Raw genomic sequence first — 16,043 nt, 5'->3', positions numbered from 1 at the left:
TAATATGGACAGATGTGAATAACAAAAACAACAAAACAGGACATAATAAGCAACGGTAAATGAGCTAAGAGAGACATTAAACTCTACAAACCCCACCATGCCCGACTCAACAGCGGTGAAGGATACCAGCCTACAGGATGGTGTTGCTATGGTAACAAAGCAGGCAATGGGTGGGTATTTGCTATCATTCAGTAACCACTTTTTGGTGTATGGGTCATTCATTATTTTTTTATATCTTTTTTTTTATTATTATTAATATACACAGCAAGGTTTCTGCTATTTAGCATAAGGAGAGAACAGCCTGGCTGCTGTGCTCAACAATATTCTCCTCATAAAGTCGTCAACTTAAACGTGGAGTGTTTGATAGTTTTCAGACATGCCTTACTCTTTTATCAGCATCCAGCCACAGCTGGTTTCCAGGCGGTAAGCTGATGTGGACTAAGCCCAGGTTATCAAAGTTAAGATTTCCTTAATTACACCTGTTCCCTGAAGCAGTTTAGTATTACATCCCTGGATTCTACATTTCCCAGAAAACAAGACTCAGTTAGCTGGCATGAGGCCTCTGTACTTGCCTAAAGCACAGCCACTTTCACATTAAGAGGCTCCAAGTTGGATTTATCTGATTTTCCATTTCCCATTTGTAATTACAGTTCCTACATAGGAACTACATAACCCTGGGGGTCTGGCTCAGTAACATCAGCTGAAAAACTGTGCAGTGGGAGCTTCATGGCATGGGTTTCCAAGGCCAAGCAGTTTCTGCAGGTGTAACCTGTTGGTGAACCAGTACTTTTGACTAGTACTAGAGTAGACGTGGAGAGCTCTGAAAGTTTTCCAGTTGTCACAACCCAAACAGTTCTGTTAAAAGATGACGATGTGGATTCACTACATCTTGATCTTTTTGTTTGTCTTTTCATGCGAGCAAACTCCACAAAAGAGAGGTGCACGTCAACGCGTGTGAATGTAAATCAAGCAACACTTTGGGGAATGTTTCCGCTTCTGCGCTAAAATGATTCAATTTTTTTCAGTCGGTTTTATTCATATACCATCAACTCACACCAACAGTCACCTAAACACACTTTAAATTGTGATGTACCAGCCCAACAGTTTTAGCCCTAGAACACTTTATAACGCTATCACTAACATCGGGTATATTTTACCTGATATAATATAACCGATAAAACACACTTCCCAACACAACAACAATACACTGCAAATTGAAGCGCTCTTCTTTTTATTTCCCCCTATACAACATCTCATAAAATGACTGGGGATCTTGTGAGCCTTATCAAATCCCCCCCCACCCCCATGAGCAAGCACTTGGAGACATTGGGAGGAAAGAACTCCCTTTTAACAGGAAGAAACCTCCAGCAGAACCAGGCTCAGGGAGGAGTGGCCATCTGCTGGGGGTGAGGGGAAAGAGGAGTGAGCAGAGAGAGGAAGACTGGACAAAAGAAACAGTACAGGATAGCGAAGTAGAGTTAAATGATCGCTAATCATTAAATGCAAAGTGGTGTAAACAAACAAGGACTGAAAAGAGATGAGAAGAAGAAACGCATAACTACGGGAGAATTCATGGTCAAAAAGGAGAGCTCTAAGCCTAAAGTTAAAAGTAAGGAGGGTGTCTGTCCCATGAATCCAAACTGAGGAGGGGCCCACTCTACTCTATAAACCAGGAGCAGGCCAGCAGTTTGAGAAATTAATAAACAAAATAACTTGACCTAAAAGGATTACAACCTGCTGGTTGTAATCCGGGCTGTTGATGTGGCCGTTTTTTTGTTTTTTCCCCCTCTTTTCAGTGCGTTTGGCAGGGCCCTGAATGATGATTCACTTGCTGCAACACTACCAAAGCGTACTGGAGCAACCAGCCATGGAAAGTATGAGATTGACTTTACGACACTTGTTGAGCATGACCACATCTGAGTTTATCCGAAAGCCACAGCGCAGTGTGCTCAGCGAGCCCGGATCAATAGCAGTTTATAAACCGCGTCCTGCTGCAGCCTGTTTGGATCACCTAGAGGGCAGATGTGTGTTAAGGGGATAATTTACAGCGCCCACATCTGACTCCCTACAAACACCGGAGCTCTCGGTTTTAATAATTCGTGATTCCATCTTCCTGACGCCTGGGCAGGAGAGGGGATTGTGCAAGTTCACTTGGCAGGCACTCTACAGGCCCACATCTGGAGAACATTACGTCTGCAGGAGACGTGAAACCAGGGTCGGTGCACGACTTACCCGTGGATATCACACTACGTGTCATTAACCACGTCGCTTTTTGTTTTTTTTACACCCTAACAGATCACGGGATGCTTTCAGACAGAGGGTAAGCATCCTGATGTGGCAGCATGAAGGGAAAAAAGTGACAACAGCAGGAGGATGAGGAGGCCTGCGCTCAATGAAGGTGGATTTGGGATCGAGCTGGCCTCTGGGCCAACGTGTGGATATTTCAAACACAGCTGCAAAGTGCGTGTCTGTGACTTTATACGGAAGGGTTTTAAAAAAGGCTCTCCAGCGGTGGGTTTGCACAGGAATGCAGTGGAGACACAAATTGTTGCACGCTGCCCCCCCCCCGCCACCCCACTGGCTTGCGTAACGTGAAACGTAGCAGCAAAAGGTAACCACACAGAGACAGGAGCAGAAAAAATGCTCGCTTTAACGCTCGTCTCTGTCATTTTCTGAAGTCTGCTGGCACCCCGGTGAAGCGTCACGGCGCACAGGGAACATCTGTAACGGAGCGTTTCTGCCTGGGCTGCAGACACACACGCACACGGCACCAGCACGGCGGGTCTCGGTAGCTGCTGTGAACCGTTTATTTCTGCCCCCCCGCCGACCATAAGCCCCTCACATCCTTACCTGCAGTCGCTCCGACGCGGGTTGCCACATGTTCGCAGAATCAGAGGTTCTCCGTCCCTTACTACAGCTTGTTCTCCTCCCGTAGTCCGGCTCACATCTGTTCGCCTTCACTGCTCGCCTCTCCGTCCTCCTTCTCTCTGGACTGGTCGATAATGAAGGATAGGTTGCTCCGCCTGGCTGTAGTTAACGCAGTGGCCACCAGGTGGAGGTACCTGCTATCCACGATGGGGCGCTTCGTGCTGCTTTCAGGTGCGGTGGGAAATCGCGGATCGATACGGTTAAGTTGATGCTTTAAATCTGCAGCCTGATTCTTAGCGGGACTTTTTGTTGGTTTAATCTGAGAGTATAAATGCTGCTTTAGCTTGTTTTTTTGTTTGTTTGTTTCTTTTATAGACATTTTAATACTTCTCACTTTGTAATTTCCTTTGAAAAATCCATCACCTTAAATATTAATATTGCACATATCATATGTAATATTACCAGGATTATACAGTATTCGTCCCTGAAGTCTCCTCTTCCATTTGGAACATCTTCCAGTTTATTAATCTGGTTTCATGCAAGGTTATTGTAGTTAACTAAAATGAAACTATAAATTAAAACTAGATAAACTAAAATAACTCAAATAAAATTAAAATAAAAACTAGACTTTTGTGAGGAAAAGATAACTGAATACATTTTTTGAACTTGGAAAACTAAAATAAAAATATAGAAGAAATGCCCTTCAGCACCTGTTAGTTTATTTACATTTACATAACATTTGTTACAGCTTACCTGAGGAGGCATTGATGGATGTGTTTATTGAGACAAGACTGTGACTTAACTGCTTTTAAAAAGATGTATGTTTTATTGTAATACTTGTATTATCCTAAATCTCGCTTCTGAAAATAAAAACTCAGTCAAAACTAAACATTTTTAGGCAATAAAAGCTAAACTGACTAAACTGACTCTGGAACTATAATCACTCTGGTTTCCTGATCTCCAGGTCCATTTTCTTCAGTTCATTGTGCAACATCAAGGTTCTTCTTGGAGATCCCGTCACTGCAGGCCTCAGTGAAGTAAATTCTATACTCCCAAAGTCCTGCATTTCCCATTTCAACATACATCCTTTTTCCAAGGCCCTATTTTTTTCCACCCAGCTCTGTGAAGCAACACGAACATCAAAAGGCACCCATAATGAAATTTAGCCTCATTACAAAAATGAATTAAAGGCCCTCGAAGATTAGTCATCTGGACCAAAACAGCCAGAAGTGGAAGAATGCAGTCAAATCAAAAGAAATGTTATGTAAACCCAACAAAAATGGCATTATTTCAGCGGCTAGCAGCAATGAAAACGTGGTTAGTTTAAGTCTTCCGGTCTCATAAATCCCAAGTTGAACAAAGGCAGCTAAGGACAAAGAATGTTATGCTGCCCACACATTTTGATCTCCTTAAGCGCCTAAAAAACAAAGGCTGACTGTATCGGCTCGGAATGACCTTGTTACTCTACGAGCTCAGTCTGGAAGAGATATTCACGAAAAACATCATCTGTTATTTTCTCGAAAATGTATCAATTCATTTTACTGCCCGCCAAAAGTTGGATAATTTTTAATCTGCTGTCGTGTTAAAATGAAACTTTGAAAGCAGTAGAAAGATTTTAGCAGTAGACGACGCCATGTGAAACAGCCTGACCCTCCAAACCGCTCAAAGGGCAGAGGTCAACCTCACAAAGTCTCGGAAACAGACTGCAGGAAAAGACAAGAGCCAGCAATCGCATCTGGTCCTCCTGCAATGTGTGTGTGTGTATGTGGGTCGACACACACAATCTATGTAGGTGTGAGGAACGACATGACTCCGCAGTCGCAGTCTGTATTTAGAGATGTTTACACGGGGAAACATCTGGATAAAGCCTGAGGTCACTGAGGGTGTTCGCATTACCAACACTCCATAAAAGGTCTGTCGCACGGCTGACGGTTCAGTCTGGTGGGTATGACCTTGGGAACAGAAAAACAGATGCTGTAAATAGCTAGAATCCATGTTTTCAGAAAACAGTTTAATCGTTGTAGCTCCATGTGTCCGCCCGTCATAGCTGGATTATTAGCAGAACAGCAGCAGCATCGCTCGCTCAGTAATCACACTTCAAAATTCTGATGCTGCCACCTTTTTTTATGTTGTGTTTGGGCGAGATGCAAATTGATGAGCTGGAGGTGCTCTGTTAAAAAACATAAAAGAAGTCCTTTTTGTATGTATAGAACACTATTTGGTAGAAAACCATGTTCGTGTTTCTCGGTATTGTTTTGGTATGAGTTCTAAAGCGCCTCAAATATAGCACTGGTACTAGTAGCACAACACTTTTTAAATCGGATAATAAATCTTTACACTGCCTGTAGAAAAGGGCACAGTACCATTACTGCTGCTACAGCTGTGACAAATGAGCTCATAGGTTCATAGGTGCCCTGGACAGAAGAGTACACTGCCTCATCGGTGGATCTGTTTAAGGTGTTTTGATTCACTCGATCATGATTTGCCGGTGAGCAAACTTATTATCGCTGGATTTGATCCTAAGGCTGACTGGTTTCAAAATCAAACTTGTGTAGAGGGCCAAAAATCTCTCTCCCTCTTTAATGAGAAGTGTCCTGCAGAGTTCCCTTTTCGAAACCTATGGTACTGTGCAAAAATCTTGAGCCAGTGCTTATTTCTTGATATTTTGCTTCCAAGGATCCAGATTAATGTTCCAAAGTGGTCTTGAACAACAGTTCTCCAGGCTTTCTGAAGGTCTTTCAAAGTTTTTCTTTGAGGTTGGATGTCTTTTTAAACAATTTTAACTGTTTGTTTGGTGTACTTGCACTAAACTGTGACCTATGAATCATTCAAGCATTTAAAAAAGGCACCTAGCTCAAGCAATCAACCAGCATTGTGTTTACACCTAATAAAAAACTTTGTTACTAGTACCCTGTTTCTTACCCCATCATTTATCCGAATCTATTTTAAAAAATGCCAGAAATATTACAGTTTTGACATTCATTAATTTGCACCACCAAGATGGTTCCCAATGAGTTATTAGGTAAAAACTTGGTATATCTCAGCATGGTGTGCAGTGTATGCAAAAAACAAGGAAACTGGGTGAGTGAAGGACAAAAGTAGAAGTGGCAGGCCTAAAATTTTTACATTTGATGGAATTATGAATACAGAAAAGTACCATCAGATTTTGAGCCACCATGCAATACCATCTGGAAAGCATTTGATTGGCAGCATCTTCATTTTTCAGGATGACAGTGATAGTAAAACACACTGCAAATGCAGTAAAAGCACACAGCAGAACTCTATCAGTCATGGACTGGCCTCCCCTCAATTGACCTCAACATTACTGACGCAGTGTGAGATCATGTTGACTGAGAACAGAACAAAAGACAGTCGACATCCAAAGAAGAGCTTTGAATGTCCGTCAAGAAGCCTGGAGAACTATTCCTGAAGACTACTTACTGAGAAAGGTCAGGCTTGCACATGTTTTAATAAATCACTGCACATAATTCCAATTTTTTTGTTATATTTCTTTCATTTTCAGTATTGCTTGAGTTTTCGTGGCCAGGCGAGAAGAGACTTAGAGAGAAGAGACTTGATCTCAGTGGGACTTCCTGGTTAAATAAAGGTCAATAAATCAAACGCTTTCAAACAAGCATCCTGCCCCAAATATGATGCATGTGGTACAGTACACATGAGACACACATAAAGAAGTCACTTATGTTCACTTGAATCTTTATTGTTTACATAATTCAACAGAGATAATAGTTTATCATGTTGCTGCGGTTTAAAACGAGAGAAAAAAAGTGGTAGGATTAGCTGAGCCTATTGGTAAAACATTGCTTGACCTCGAGAGGAACAACAGAGCTGCACAGACAGAAAGTTTTCCACTGGCAGAACACAGAAGCACATATATTCTGGACTAGATAACATCTCCTCCGTCTTCTCCAAACTAAAGCCAACAAGAGGCCACTCTAGCAAAGAAACTCACATCCAGAAACTAATCGATGCTGCCAACACTAGAGGTGAATTTGTACACTGGGAGGAACAGGTACACTGAGTAGAACCAACTATTTTTCTGTGCAGTGAGAAGTATACCTACCTATTATCCTAAATATCACTTAAAAACATACAGTAGGATGGTAGGGTCACAGTACTCCAGCAAACCGACTTTCTTTACTATTCAAACACCACTTAGAAACTTGCATGTAAAGAACAGGACAATATAATATAAAGGGGGAAAAAAGGCTGTGACTAGTATTTTATACATTTACGTATTTTATCTACTAACCACAAAATTCCCTAAAGAAAACATTTGGCACAATCTTGACAGAGAGAAATACAAGTGCAATGGGAAGAAAAGAACAACCAACAACTGAGTACAAAGGTTTTAAAATATTTGCAGAGAGAACATCAAATCTAACCATGCACAAAGTAAGGCAACCTACTGCAGATTCTTTCATGTTTTTTAATATAGAAAAAGATACAGTGACAAGTGCACCTATTTCTACAACACCTGTAAGGACTGTTGTCAGCGCTGTCTGCTAAGTTTACTCTTAGAAATGTGGGCTCCCGGGATGCTGGCCCCACCTGCAGACAGACAGTCTGGTGCAGACTAAAGTCATCACTCTATTGTACAGCAGAGATTAGTGGTAGTGTTGCCCTTCATCATTAATAACTTAAGTGATGCAAAGAATGCTCTTACGCTACAATAAAGCCTTATTGTGAACTTGGACAGGAAAATAGATGTATCAAATTCCAGATTTGCTCTTTTTAATCTACAGTCTATGTTTTGCATTATTTTCTTTTTTCTACTTTACATTCAGTTTTCTTTTGCTCTTATTTTAGATTTGTACTGGCATTATGTATATATGTGTGTGTGTGTGTGTGTGTGTGTGTGTGTGTGTGTGTGTGTGTGTGTGTGTGTGTGTGTGTGTGTGTGTGTGTGTGTGTGTGCGTACAGCTTGTAATGGTGAAACGCAGTCGTGTTTTACAAATCCTTTGTCTTGATGAGGGTAACCAGTGGCTTGTCATCAGGACTGTAGTCTTCATAGGCGATGGGGGTGGCGTCATACATCGCAGGTCTGGACTTCTTCCCAAATCTAATTTGAAAAAAGCCGAATGTTTATCAAATATTGCAGCGTAAGAAGGTGTTTTGAGAGAATGAGAAGTGCTTTTAAAGCTGGAGGAGGCAATAACCCAGAAAAACTACCAAAAAAAAGTACAAAACATCCTGACTACCCACCCTACTTTAAAGAGTTAGTTAATTATTGTCCAAGAAAGACAAACAAAAGACAGATAACACTGAAAAATGTTTTTAAAAAAGCACAAGTGGAAGAATCCAAGATGCTCTAGCTTTAATAAAAAAATCCCAAAAGTCAACTCGGTGCTGTCTTCAGTTAGACTCTGCCTGCCTGTTAAATGTCACTGTGTCCTAAACTGAACATGCACAGTGTGCAGAGCAGAATTCCAGATTAAGTGCTGTCACAGAGTTGCTGGTGACCGGTAAAATGGCTTTGACAGATCACTCCTGACCTTGGCAACAGCAATCGAGAAAAACTGTTATGACTGAAGGTTACCGTACCTGTTTCTTCTGGATTTTGAGATATACAAACACGGCGACAACGCATCAAAAAGTTGTGTTGCCGCCAATTAAAAAGAATATTTCTGAGTTAACTTGGTCAGTTTTGGATTTCTAAAAAAAGGGGGCAGCGTGGGTGGATGGTAAAACTGACATCCAAGAAATGTTAAATGCAAAGCACTCATAAAAACAGCTCATTAATCACAGCAACTGAACGCTGACACACAAATCCTGTCACTGACCTGGCATGGCGGATGGAGGCGATGGCGTTGCTGAACTCGCTGTCAATGCTGCGGCAGTTGTAGAACTCCTGGTAGGCGTGGCGGGAGGAACCCTGATACTCGATGCGGCTGATGCGGCAGATGCCCACAATGAGGATGATGAGCATGAGCACGAAGGCCACGCACAGAGCTCCAATTATGATATAGAGGGAGTGGCGGGGCATGTTGGTCAAGGTGTCCTCAGTGTGTGCAGGCTTCCACTGCAGGTCTAACACACACACCCACACACAACCACAGGGACAGATCTTTGTGTTTTATTATTCATGCATAAGATTCAACCTCTCAAACAATTTTTTCTATTCAGAAATGCAGGTAAAGCTGTACTAGTGCATCTTAATCTCAGAATAATGTGATTTACTATTTCTTTCAGGGTTGTTATAAACATAAAATTTGTAAGTTGAAAGATAACAGCAATAATTATATTTTAGCATTAAAAACTTGGTTTAACCATTACAGAAACACACAAAAAATAGTAAAAAAAAAATAAATAAATAAAAAAAAAAATATATATATATATATATATATATATATATATGTATATATATATATATATATATATATATATATATATATATATATATATATATATATATATATATATATATATATATAAATCTGTTTCTGTAAATTTGTGTGTGTGTATAAGTTAATAAAGATCAGTTCCAAATTTAATTTTTTAAAACTGTTTAACCTTCACTGAATCAGAAAAATACAACTCTTGAGATAAAATCTCTTTTGCAAGCGTGTCTTAACAACCATGTTCTGCTCATGTGCGATTCACCCCCCAGGAAAAACACTGAAATATCAAAAGGTTTTTTGATGATTGCTCACGTAGATATGTACGTGCACAAGCAGGGAAAATGCTTTTTCATTTGTAGTAAACATTTGGAGGAAATGTGGGAGGAAATGGAGCTCAAACCACTGAAGAAAACATGTTTCTTCTCGCCAGAGGTGAGTGGAGTCATATGAGGTCCCTATAGAGAGGTCAGGTTTAGCATACTGTCACTGCAGACTCTGCACATTACCACTGCTGGAGTCTCAAGTTTGTCAGCCCTGAGGGGGACCTTCACTTGCCTGGAGCCCCAAGAGTTGGCTGTCTTGCCTGACAGAGTAAGCCACTTCTGGAGCTCAACACTGAATGAAGCCCAGCTGTGAAGTTACAGCAGTGCAAACTGTGCATCGTGTCGTCAGTAGAATTTGTGTGTAGTCAGAAGTTTGTGTTGCATCCAAATCTGCTGGCAGGCATCTTTTTTTAACTCTGCCAAACACGTTTCATGTAAACTGTATGCAATGATTTCTATGTTTCTATGAACTTAATGTCTTCAATGATATTAATATTTATTAGCAAATTGTGTCTGTTATATTCCAGTGATGAAATGATGATGACCATGTGAAGTTTGCCTTTTCTTCCACGTTTCTGTAAAATGTTTCGCTCTACGTCAGAGACGTGCTAAAGTGTGCTGACCTGCATTGTGTTTTCGGCTGCATGTTTAGGCCAAAACGCTGATTAATCATTTGAAATCAAAGTTTAGGCACTCCCATCCAGTTTGCCAATATACTCTGCTCTAAATCCTGCACTGAAATATGAGGATTGTTTGTTTATTAAACCTAAAAATCAGCATGGAGTCACTGACAGAAGCGCGTCAACATACAGCCTTATAAATTAGATTTTGATATATTTATTTCAGAAATGATTCCTAACAAAAACTGAGAATATAAAAGCACAATCAAAGCAGTAAAGTCCATATTATGAAGTGTATGCTGCATCAGACAATAACACAGGTCTGCAACCAAAAAACTGCAGAGGATTGTTTTACTGTTTCTTATTCTTCCTCACTGAAACTTGGAAAAATATTCCATCACGTCAGGTTTTCTTCAAAGCTCATGTTTTTAGTTTCATTAAGTGTACAATTTCCCTTTTTATACTGAAATCTGGTATCCTATACTTGAGTTAAAAACATATCCAATAATGATTTCTTACATTAATTTAATCTTTCTTACAGCGAGACTTGAAAGAAATACAAATAGAAAATGCGAGGAATTGAGGGGCGTCAGTAGGAGGGGGAAGGTATGGTGGGTTTGGCGGTGTGAGGAGCTCAGATGATCATGTCCCAACAGCTTTATTTTCTTCATTGTGAAAGGTAAGGAATCTCAGAAAAATTATGCACAGTTAATTGTAATAAAACATTGATTTTTTTCATCGCTGTTTCTGTTCCAGGGGTCAGAGATGTTCTACAGGACAAGAGTATCTTCACCAACAAGTTTGGAGGTTCTGCAGGAGCTGTTTTGATCTGGGAGCTTGAATTCAAAAGAGCCTCCTTCTTCTTGTGATGATAAATTCTTCTGCGTGAATGTTGCTGGTGAGAGTGAACAGTAGGGAGAAGCAGAGCTGTGTGACTGCAGCCTTCCTGCTCAGAGGTCTCCTCGTGAGTGTCACACAAACACTGATGCTGCCTGTGAGCTTCCTGTTTGTGGTTGGAGGAGGAAGGTCACTTCTTTATCACGTCATCGGGAAAAACTTTGAAGCATTTGGCTCATTATCAAGCAGTATATGTGCTTCTACACAGGTTAAAGAGCGGACACATACTGATTTAAGAGTTTGCTGCGTGGGTCCAGGGGTGTCAAACATGTGGTCTGTGTCCATGCACTCTGGCACAATAGATTGCTTTGCAAGGCAGATTGTGTCTATGGTTTTTCAGCAGAATTTTCTGCTATTATGACGGAGGTGATGCCAGCATTACCACAGAGATGTGAAAATATACGGACACCGAAGAGTATCATTAGTTTCTAAAATCTTTAGTTTCTTTTTTGAAGTTTTAAAAAAGAATAAAATCTCTTGTTTTATTCTCAGCCTGCCCACGTCCTGCATTTAGGTGTGAAAATCATATCACAGACGATGGTGCCCACTGAAAAGTCAATGGGTCAAAGGGTTAGTTATCAGGAACCAGGAACTACATTCACAGTGACACAAGAGGGAAAAGTCAGAGGACCACTAAAGACAATAAGATTCCGCCTCTGGAACTCGTTGTGTGTGTGTGTGTGTGTGTGTGTGTGTGTGTGTGTGTGTGTGTGTGTGTGTGTGTGTGTGTGTGTGTGTGTGTGTACTAGATGCGGCCCAATCATCTTTTATTATTTAGAATAATATCTGATGAGATATTTTCTGACAGGGTGACTTACGGATCTCGCAGCTGGGTCCCACCCACCCAGGTGGACAGTGACAGGTGAAGCCATTTGATTGGTCGATGCACGTGCCTCCGTGGTGACAAGGGTTGCTGTCGCACTCATTGACGTCGACCTCACATTTTTCCCCTGAGCAGACAGGTAAGGTGGCATTAAATGACTTTTATAGCAATAACGTCAACAGCTCAAAGTGAGGCTGATGGATCACAGCCTGACTTCATTTTCCACGCAGCTACATTCATCTTCATCACCAGCCATAATCACAGAAACACGCAGCTGGTCGTCAGGCTGTGCTCACCCAGGTATCCAGGCGGGCAGGAACAGGAAGCATTAAGTCCCGCACTTTCACAGCGGCCTCCGTTCTGGCAGCGCATCTTCAGACATGGGTCCTTGTAGATTTCACAGTGCCTGCCTGCATGCACACATACAAAAAGAGCTTTAAATAATTCACCAGGCAGCACTTTTAGCACTCTAAAACATATTCGGATACACTCACACACACATACCTTCAAACTGGGGTGTGCAGACACACTCATAGGCATTGATGAGATCCCTACAGGTGGCGTAGTTTTGGCAAGGGGCAGACAGACACTCATTGTACTCCTCCTCACAGTACAAGCCATGGTAGCCTTAACAGGACACAGATTCATACAGTTCAGACTAAAATCACAGTCTTTATGAATGATTATGTAATAACAAAGGGTTTTGTTGCAAGGTGAGTGTTTATGTGAGACAAAGAGACAGAAAGTGTGTATCCTTCTGCAGTGAAACACAGTAATGGTAAAACATGATCATTATTGCAGGAGGTGGAAGCAGGAGACTCGATGAAGATCATTATAACCAGAGCCGGCTGTAAAGCAGTAATGTAACACATTACTATACTAAGTCAAGTAATTACATTATAGCTACTACATTACTACAGTTACATCGAAAAGGTTCTTCAAATACCTACAAATTGATTTCCCTGATTTTCTTTGTAGCATCACTGTGAACATGCATGAAAATGTTTTTTATTTAGTTTTCAGGCTCTAATATCATTAAGACCATACATGTACATTTGAGTAGCTTCATGCTGTTCTTTCTAAAGGCCTTCAAATATGGTATTGTGGGTCACACTACAAAATTTTCCAAGCTCTCAAAGTTTTATTTTGAACTTGAGCAACACTTTAGAAATTCCATGGTAGCAGATGTTTGGATTAGAAATACTGAATGACATCTTAAGTAGATCTCTAGATACGGCTATTTCAATTCCACAGGAAACTGATCGCAAAAGGCTTGAATCCCCCCACACTTCACAAAAATAAGGAAATTAATAGTAGTAGAAAGCTCAAATTAGACCATTTTTTCACTCTCCTGGAATTTTTTCCATCATAGATGTTTCGTGTGCCTAAAAATTAAAAAAAAAAAATTGGCTGACGTATTGGATTTTAAAATCACTGAATATTGGTATCCTTATTGGCCTTATAAATCCCACATCAGTCGGGCTCTATTGTAACAAATTAATTTCTTCAGGGAGTAATTATGTCAAGTGATGCATTACATTTCATTATAGTAGCACGTAATATGTAACACGTGATTTCCTTTCAGTAACGACCCCAGCACTAGTTAAAGCTGAGCAGAGGGTCCTTGTAATAGCGCCTCAAAAACAGTTCACACAGCGACAGCCTATCAAACAACCCGTAACATTCATCTTGTGGCACTATGAAGCAATTTCCTCACGCGCCCTTCCTCGGTCACTGTTCTTGCTCTCAGTGCTCTGAGCAGATTAAAAATATTTTAATCTGTGACCTTTTAAGTCGCACTTGACACCAGCATTGAAACCTACTGCCATCAATACTAGAAGCTCACAGTGTTTACCTGACTGAACCTCTTACTATAGGATACACAAATACAATATCATTAGGAGTTTAACAACTGGACCACCGTATGTGCCTCTGTATTTCTTTACAGGGATTTATAAATTAGCCAACAGGGGTATGAGAGCATATTAAATGTAGTATTTTGCCTCTGAGCTGATCGGCCATAAGGTCAAATGACATGCAGTGCACCGTGTTTTCCATAGGATGGCAGCTGTGTACTGAGACCAGCATTAACATGGTCAGCGCGTCAGAGCATCAGTGCCTCTTCAGCTGTGTGTTTTGTGCTTTTCATATAGGACGGTGTGCCGTTATTGGTCTTGTGTAACTTGCACTTCGATTTTGTGGCTACAGCAGATGCAGATCGAGTGTTTTCATTATCTCGTCTCCAACTTTGACTGCATCTTTCGGCTGGGTCCAAGTACTGACTGAAGCATCAACAAGCCCTCCTCGGGCTACAGCTAACGTGTGTTTGGGGAAAAGAGAGAAGAGCAATTAATGAGGAGCCCAGTTAGAACCTCCAGGGCCCTCTCTGTGAAATGTCAGTGAAATGTCAAGTGCCTTTCCAAGACTCTGCCTGCTTTCTGTGGGCTGGCAGCCTCTCATGTGAGCAGGATTACAGGAAACAGGAGGACAGATCCTTCAACATATCAGCTCCCCAGAAGCTTTCTTTCAAACAGCCAGCAGGCATTTACACAACCCCACACATCCGCACACCGACACCATGGAGACGGTCACACTGCTGCATTTGTGGGCTCACACACACAGACACACACACTGAAATTAAAACTTTAATGCAGACACATAAACATGCCGCAAGCAACTGACATTCTGATGAGGGGGAGAAAAGATCGTTTTGGTCCAAAACACTGCACTGTGTGTGTATCTGTGTGTGTGTGTGTGTGTGTGTGATGCTTGGGATGCTAATTACAAATTACCAATTTCACCAGTCCCATTACAGAGGGAGCAGAGGCATTTGATTGGATGGCAGCATCTGTTCAGCTACAAAACACAAACACAGACGACAGACTGGGAGCCACACACACACACACATGTCTGGTTTGCTATCCTCGTGGGGACATCCCATTGACATAATGCTTTCCCTAGCCCCTTACCCTAACCCTAACCATTAAAAATGAATGCCTAACCCTAACCCTTACCCTAAACCTAACCATAACCTAATTGTAACCCTGACAGTAAAACCGCATTTTGAGTGTGAAAATTGCTTTCAACCCCGAGGGGACCTGGATTTTGGTCCCCACGGTGCAGAAAGTCCCCACCAGGATAGTAAAAGTCAGATTTTGGTCCCCACCAGGATAGTACGAACCCGTACACACACACACACACACACACACACACACACACACACACAGAGCTTCTCCATGGCAACCAGACAACAGAGGATAAGAGGGAAATGAGGTGTGGTAAATGTTACAGGATGAAGATGAGAAAGGACAAAAGGACAAGCAGAAGAAAAGAACACGTGAAAGTAACGCAACGTTAGGAAAAATAGAAAAATATGCAGGTGGTGTCGCAATAATTGAAAAGAAGTGGGCGCCCGCTCTGCCTCAGAACACAGTAAGAGCCGTTTGAATAAAAAGGAAGAACATGAAATAAGAAGGCATTATTATAAATCCAAGTCTTGCTGCTCAAACATGATACTGCTTTGCTTCAGGAATTTAAAAAAAGACACCAAAATGTACATTTTAAAACTCTTTGTACTGAAATGTCAGGAGCTTTCACAAAAAATGACATTAACATAAGAAAACAAACATAATCTTAGCCCCTAATGTCTAATGTATCATATTTGATGCACGCACACAGTTTCTGTGAGTTTTTGAGACTTCTACATTATCAGTGTGATTTATATGTATTTATTAAAATAAATAAATTCCACACTACATTTTTAAGCAATAAATATGCTGCAAAAATGAATGTGGCAAATATAATAGGAATTAAAAGTCATATATTCAAATTCATATTAAATTAATGAAAAAAACATGTCAGAAGTTTCAGTGTCACAAAATACAATTTTCTGGCGATTATTTCAGGGTTTAGCCTTTAAAGGGCCAAAGTGGACCATTTGCTCTGCCTTATTTTGTGGCAGACATATTTTGTTACAACAATGGATTCTAACATTAATAGGGCTAAAATCTCAAATATTGAGGTCAGTGTATGTACAGGCAGAAATCTCCAGACTACCTAAACTCTTGTTTTCAACTGTTTTATTTTTCTACTCTTGAATCAGTGTGAATCAAACAGAGGTGATTTAGTTAAAATGGTCGCCTCAGATACAGA

The 16,043-nt window shown here is 40.9% G+C and overlaps 2 protein-coding genes across 2 annotated transcripts in view; both read right to left on the bottom strand.

The window, feature by feature from the left end:
• The window catches only part of pid1 (phosphotyrosine interaction domain containing 1), a 32,575-nt gene extending 29,412 nt beyond the window's left edge, over positions 1 to 3,163 (bottom strand). Inside the window, exon 1 of the mRNA XM_063493901.1 lies at positions 2,851 to 3,163. Coding sequence (XP_063349971.1) covers positions 2,851 to 2,880 — 30 coding nt within the window. The 5' untranslated portion in view covers positions 2,881 to 3,163. The remainder of the gene's footprint in view (positions 1 to 2,850) is intronic.
• Positions 3,164 to 7,707: 4,544 nt separating this feature from the next.
• Positions 7,708 to 16,043, bottom strand: part of dner (delta/notch-like EGF repeat containing) — a 73,343-nt gene continuing 65,007 nt past the window's right edge. The window contains exons 9-13 of the mRNA XM_063493965.1: positions 12,396 to 12,518; positions 12,188 to 12,301; positions 11,887 to 12,018; positions 8,671 to 8,917; positions 7,708 to 7,949 (exon numbers count right to left, since the gene is read on the bottom strand). Of these exons, the coding sequence (XP_063350035.1) occupies positions 7,838 to 7,949; positions 8,671 to 8,917; positions 11,887 to 12,018; positions 12,188 to 12,301; positions 12,396 to 12,518 (728 nt within the window). The 3' untranslated portion in view covers positions 7,708 to 7,837. The remainder of the gene's footprint in view (positions 7,950 to 8,670; positions 8,918 to 11,886; positions 12,019 to 12,187; positions 12,302 to 12,395; positions 12,519 to 16,043) is intronic.

Source organism: Pelmatolapia mariae, linkage group LG14 (assembly GCF_036321145.2).
Source record: "Pelmatolapia mariae isolate MD_Pm_ZW linkage group LG14, Pm_UMD_F_2, whole genome shotgun sequence".
Taxonomy (NCBI): domain Eukaryota; kingdom Metazoa; phylum Chordata; class Actinopteri; order Cichliformes; family Cichlidae; genus Pelmatolapia; species Pelmatolapia mariae.
Note: the sequence above shows the minus strand (reverse complement) of the source record. Positions and strands in the feature narration are given on the sequence as shown.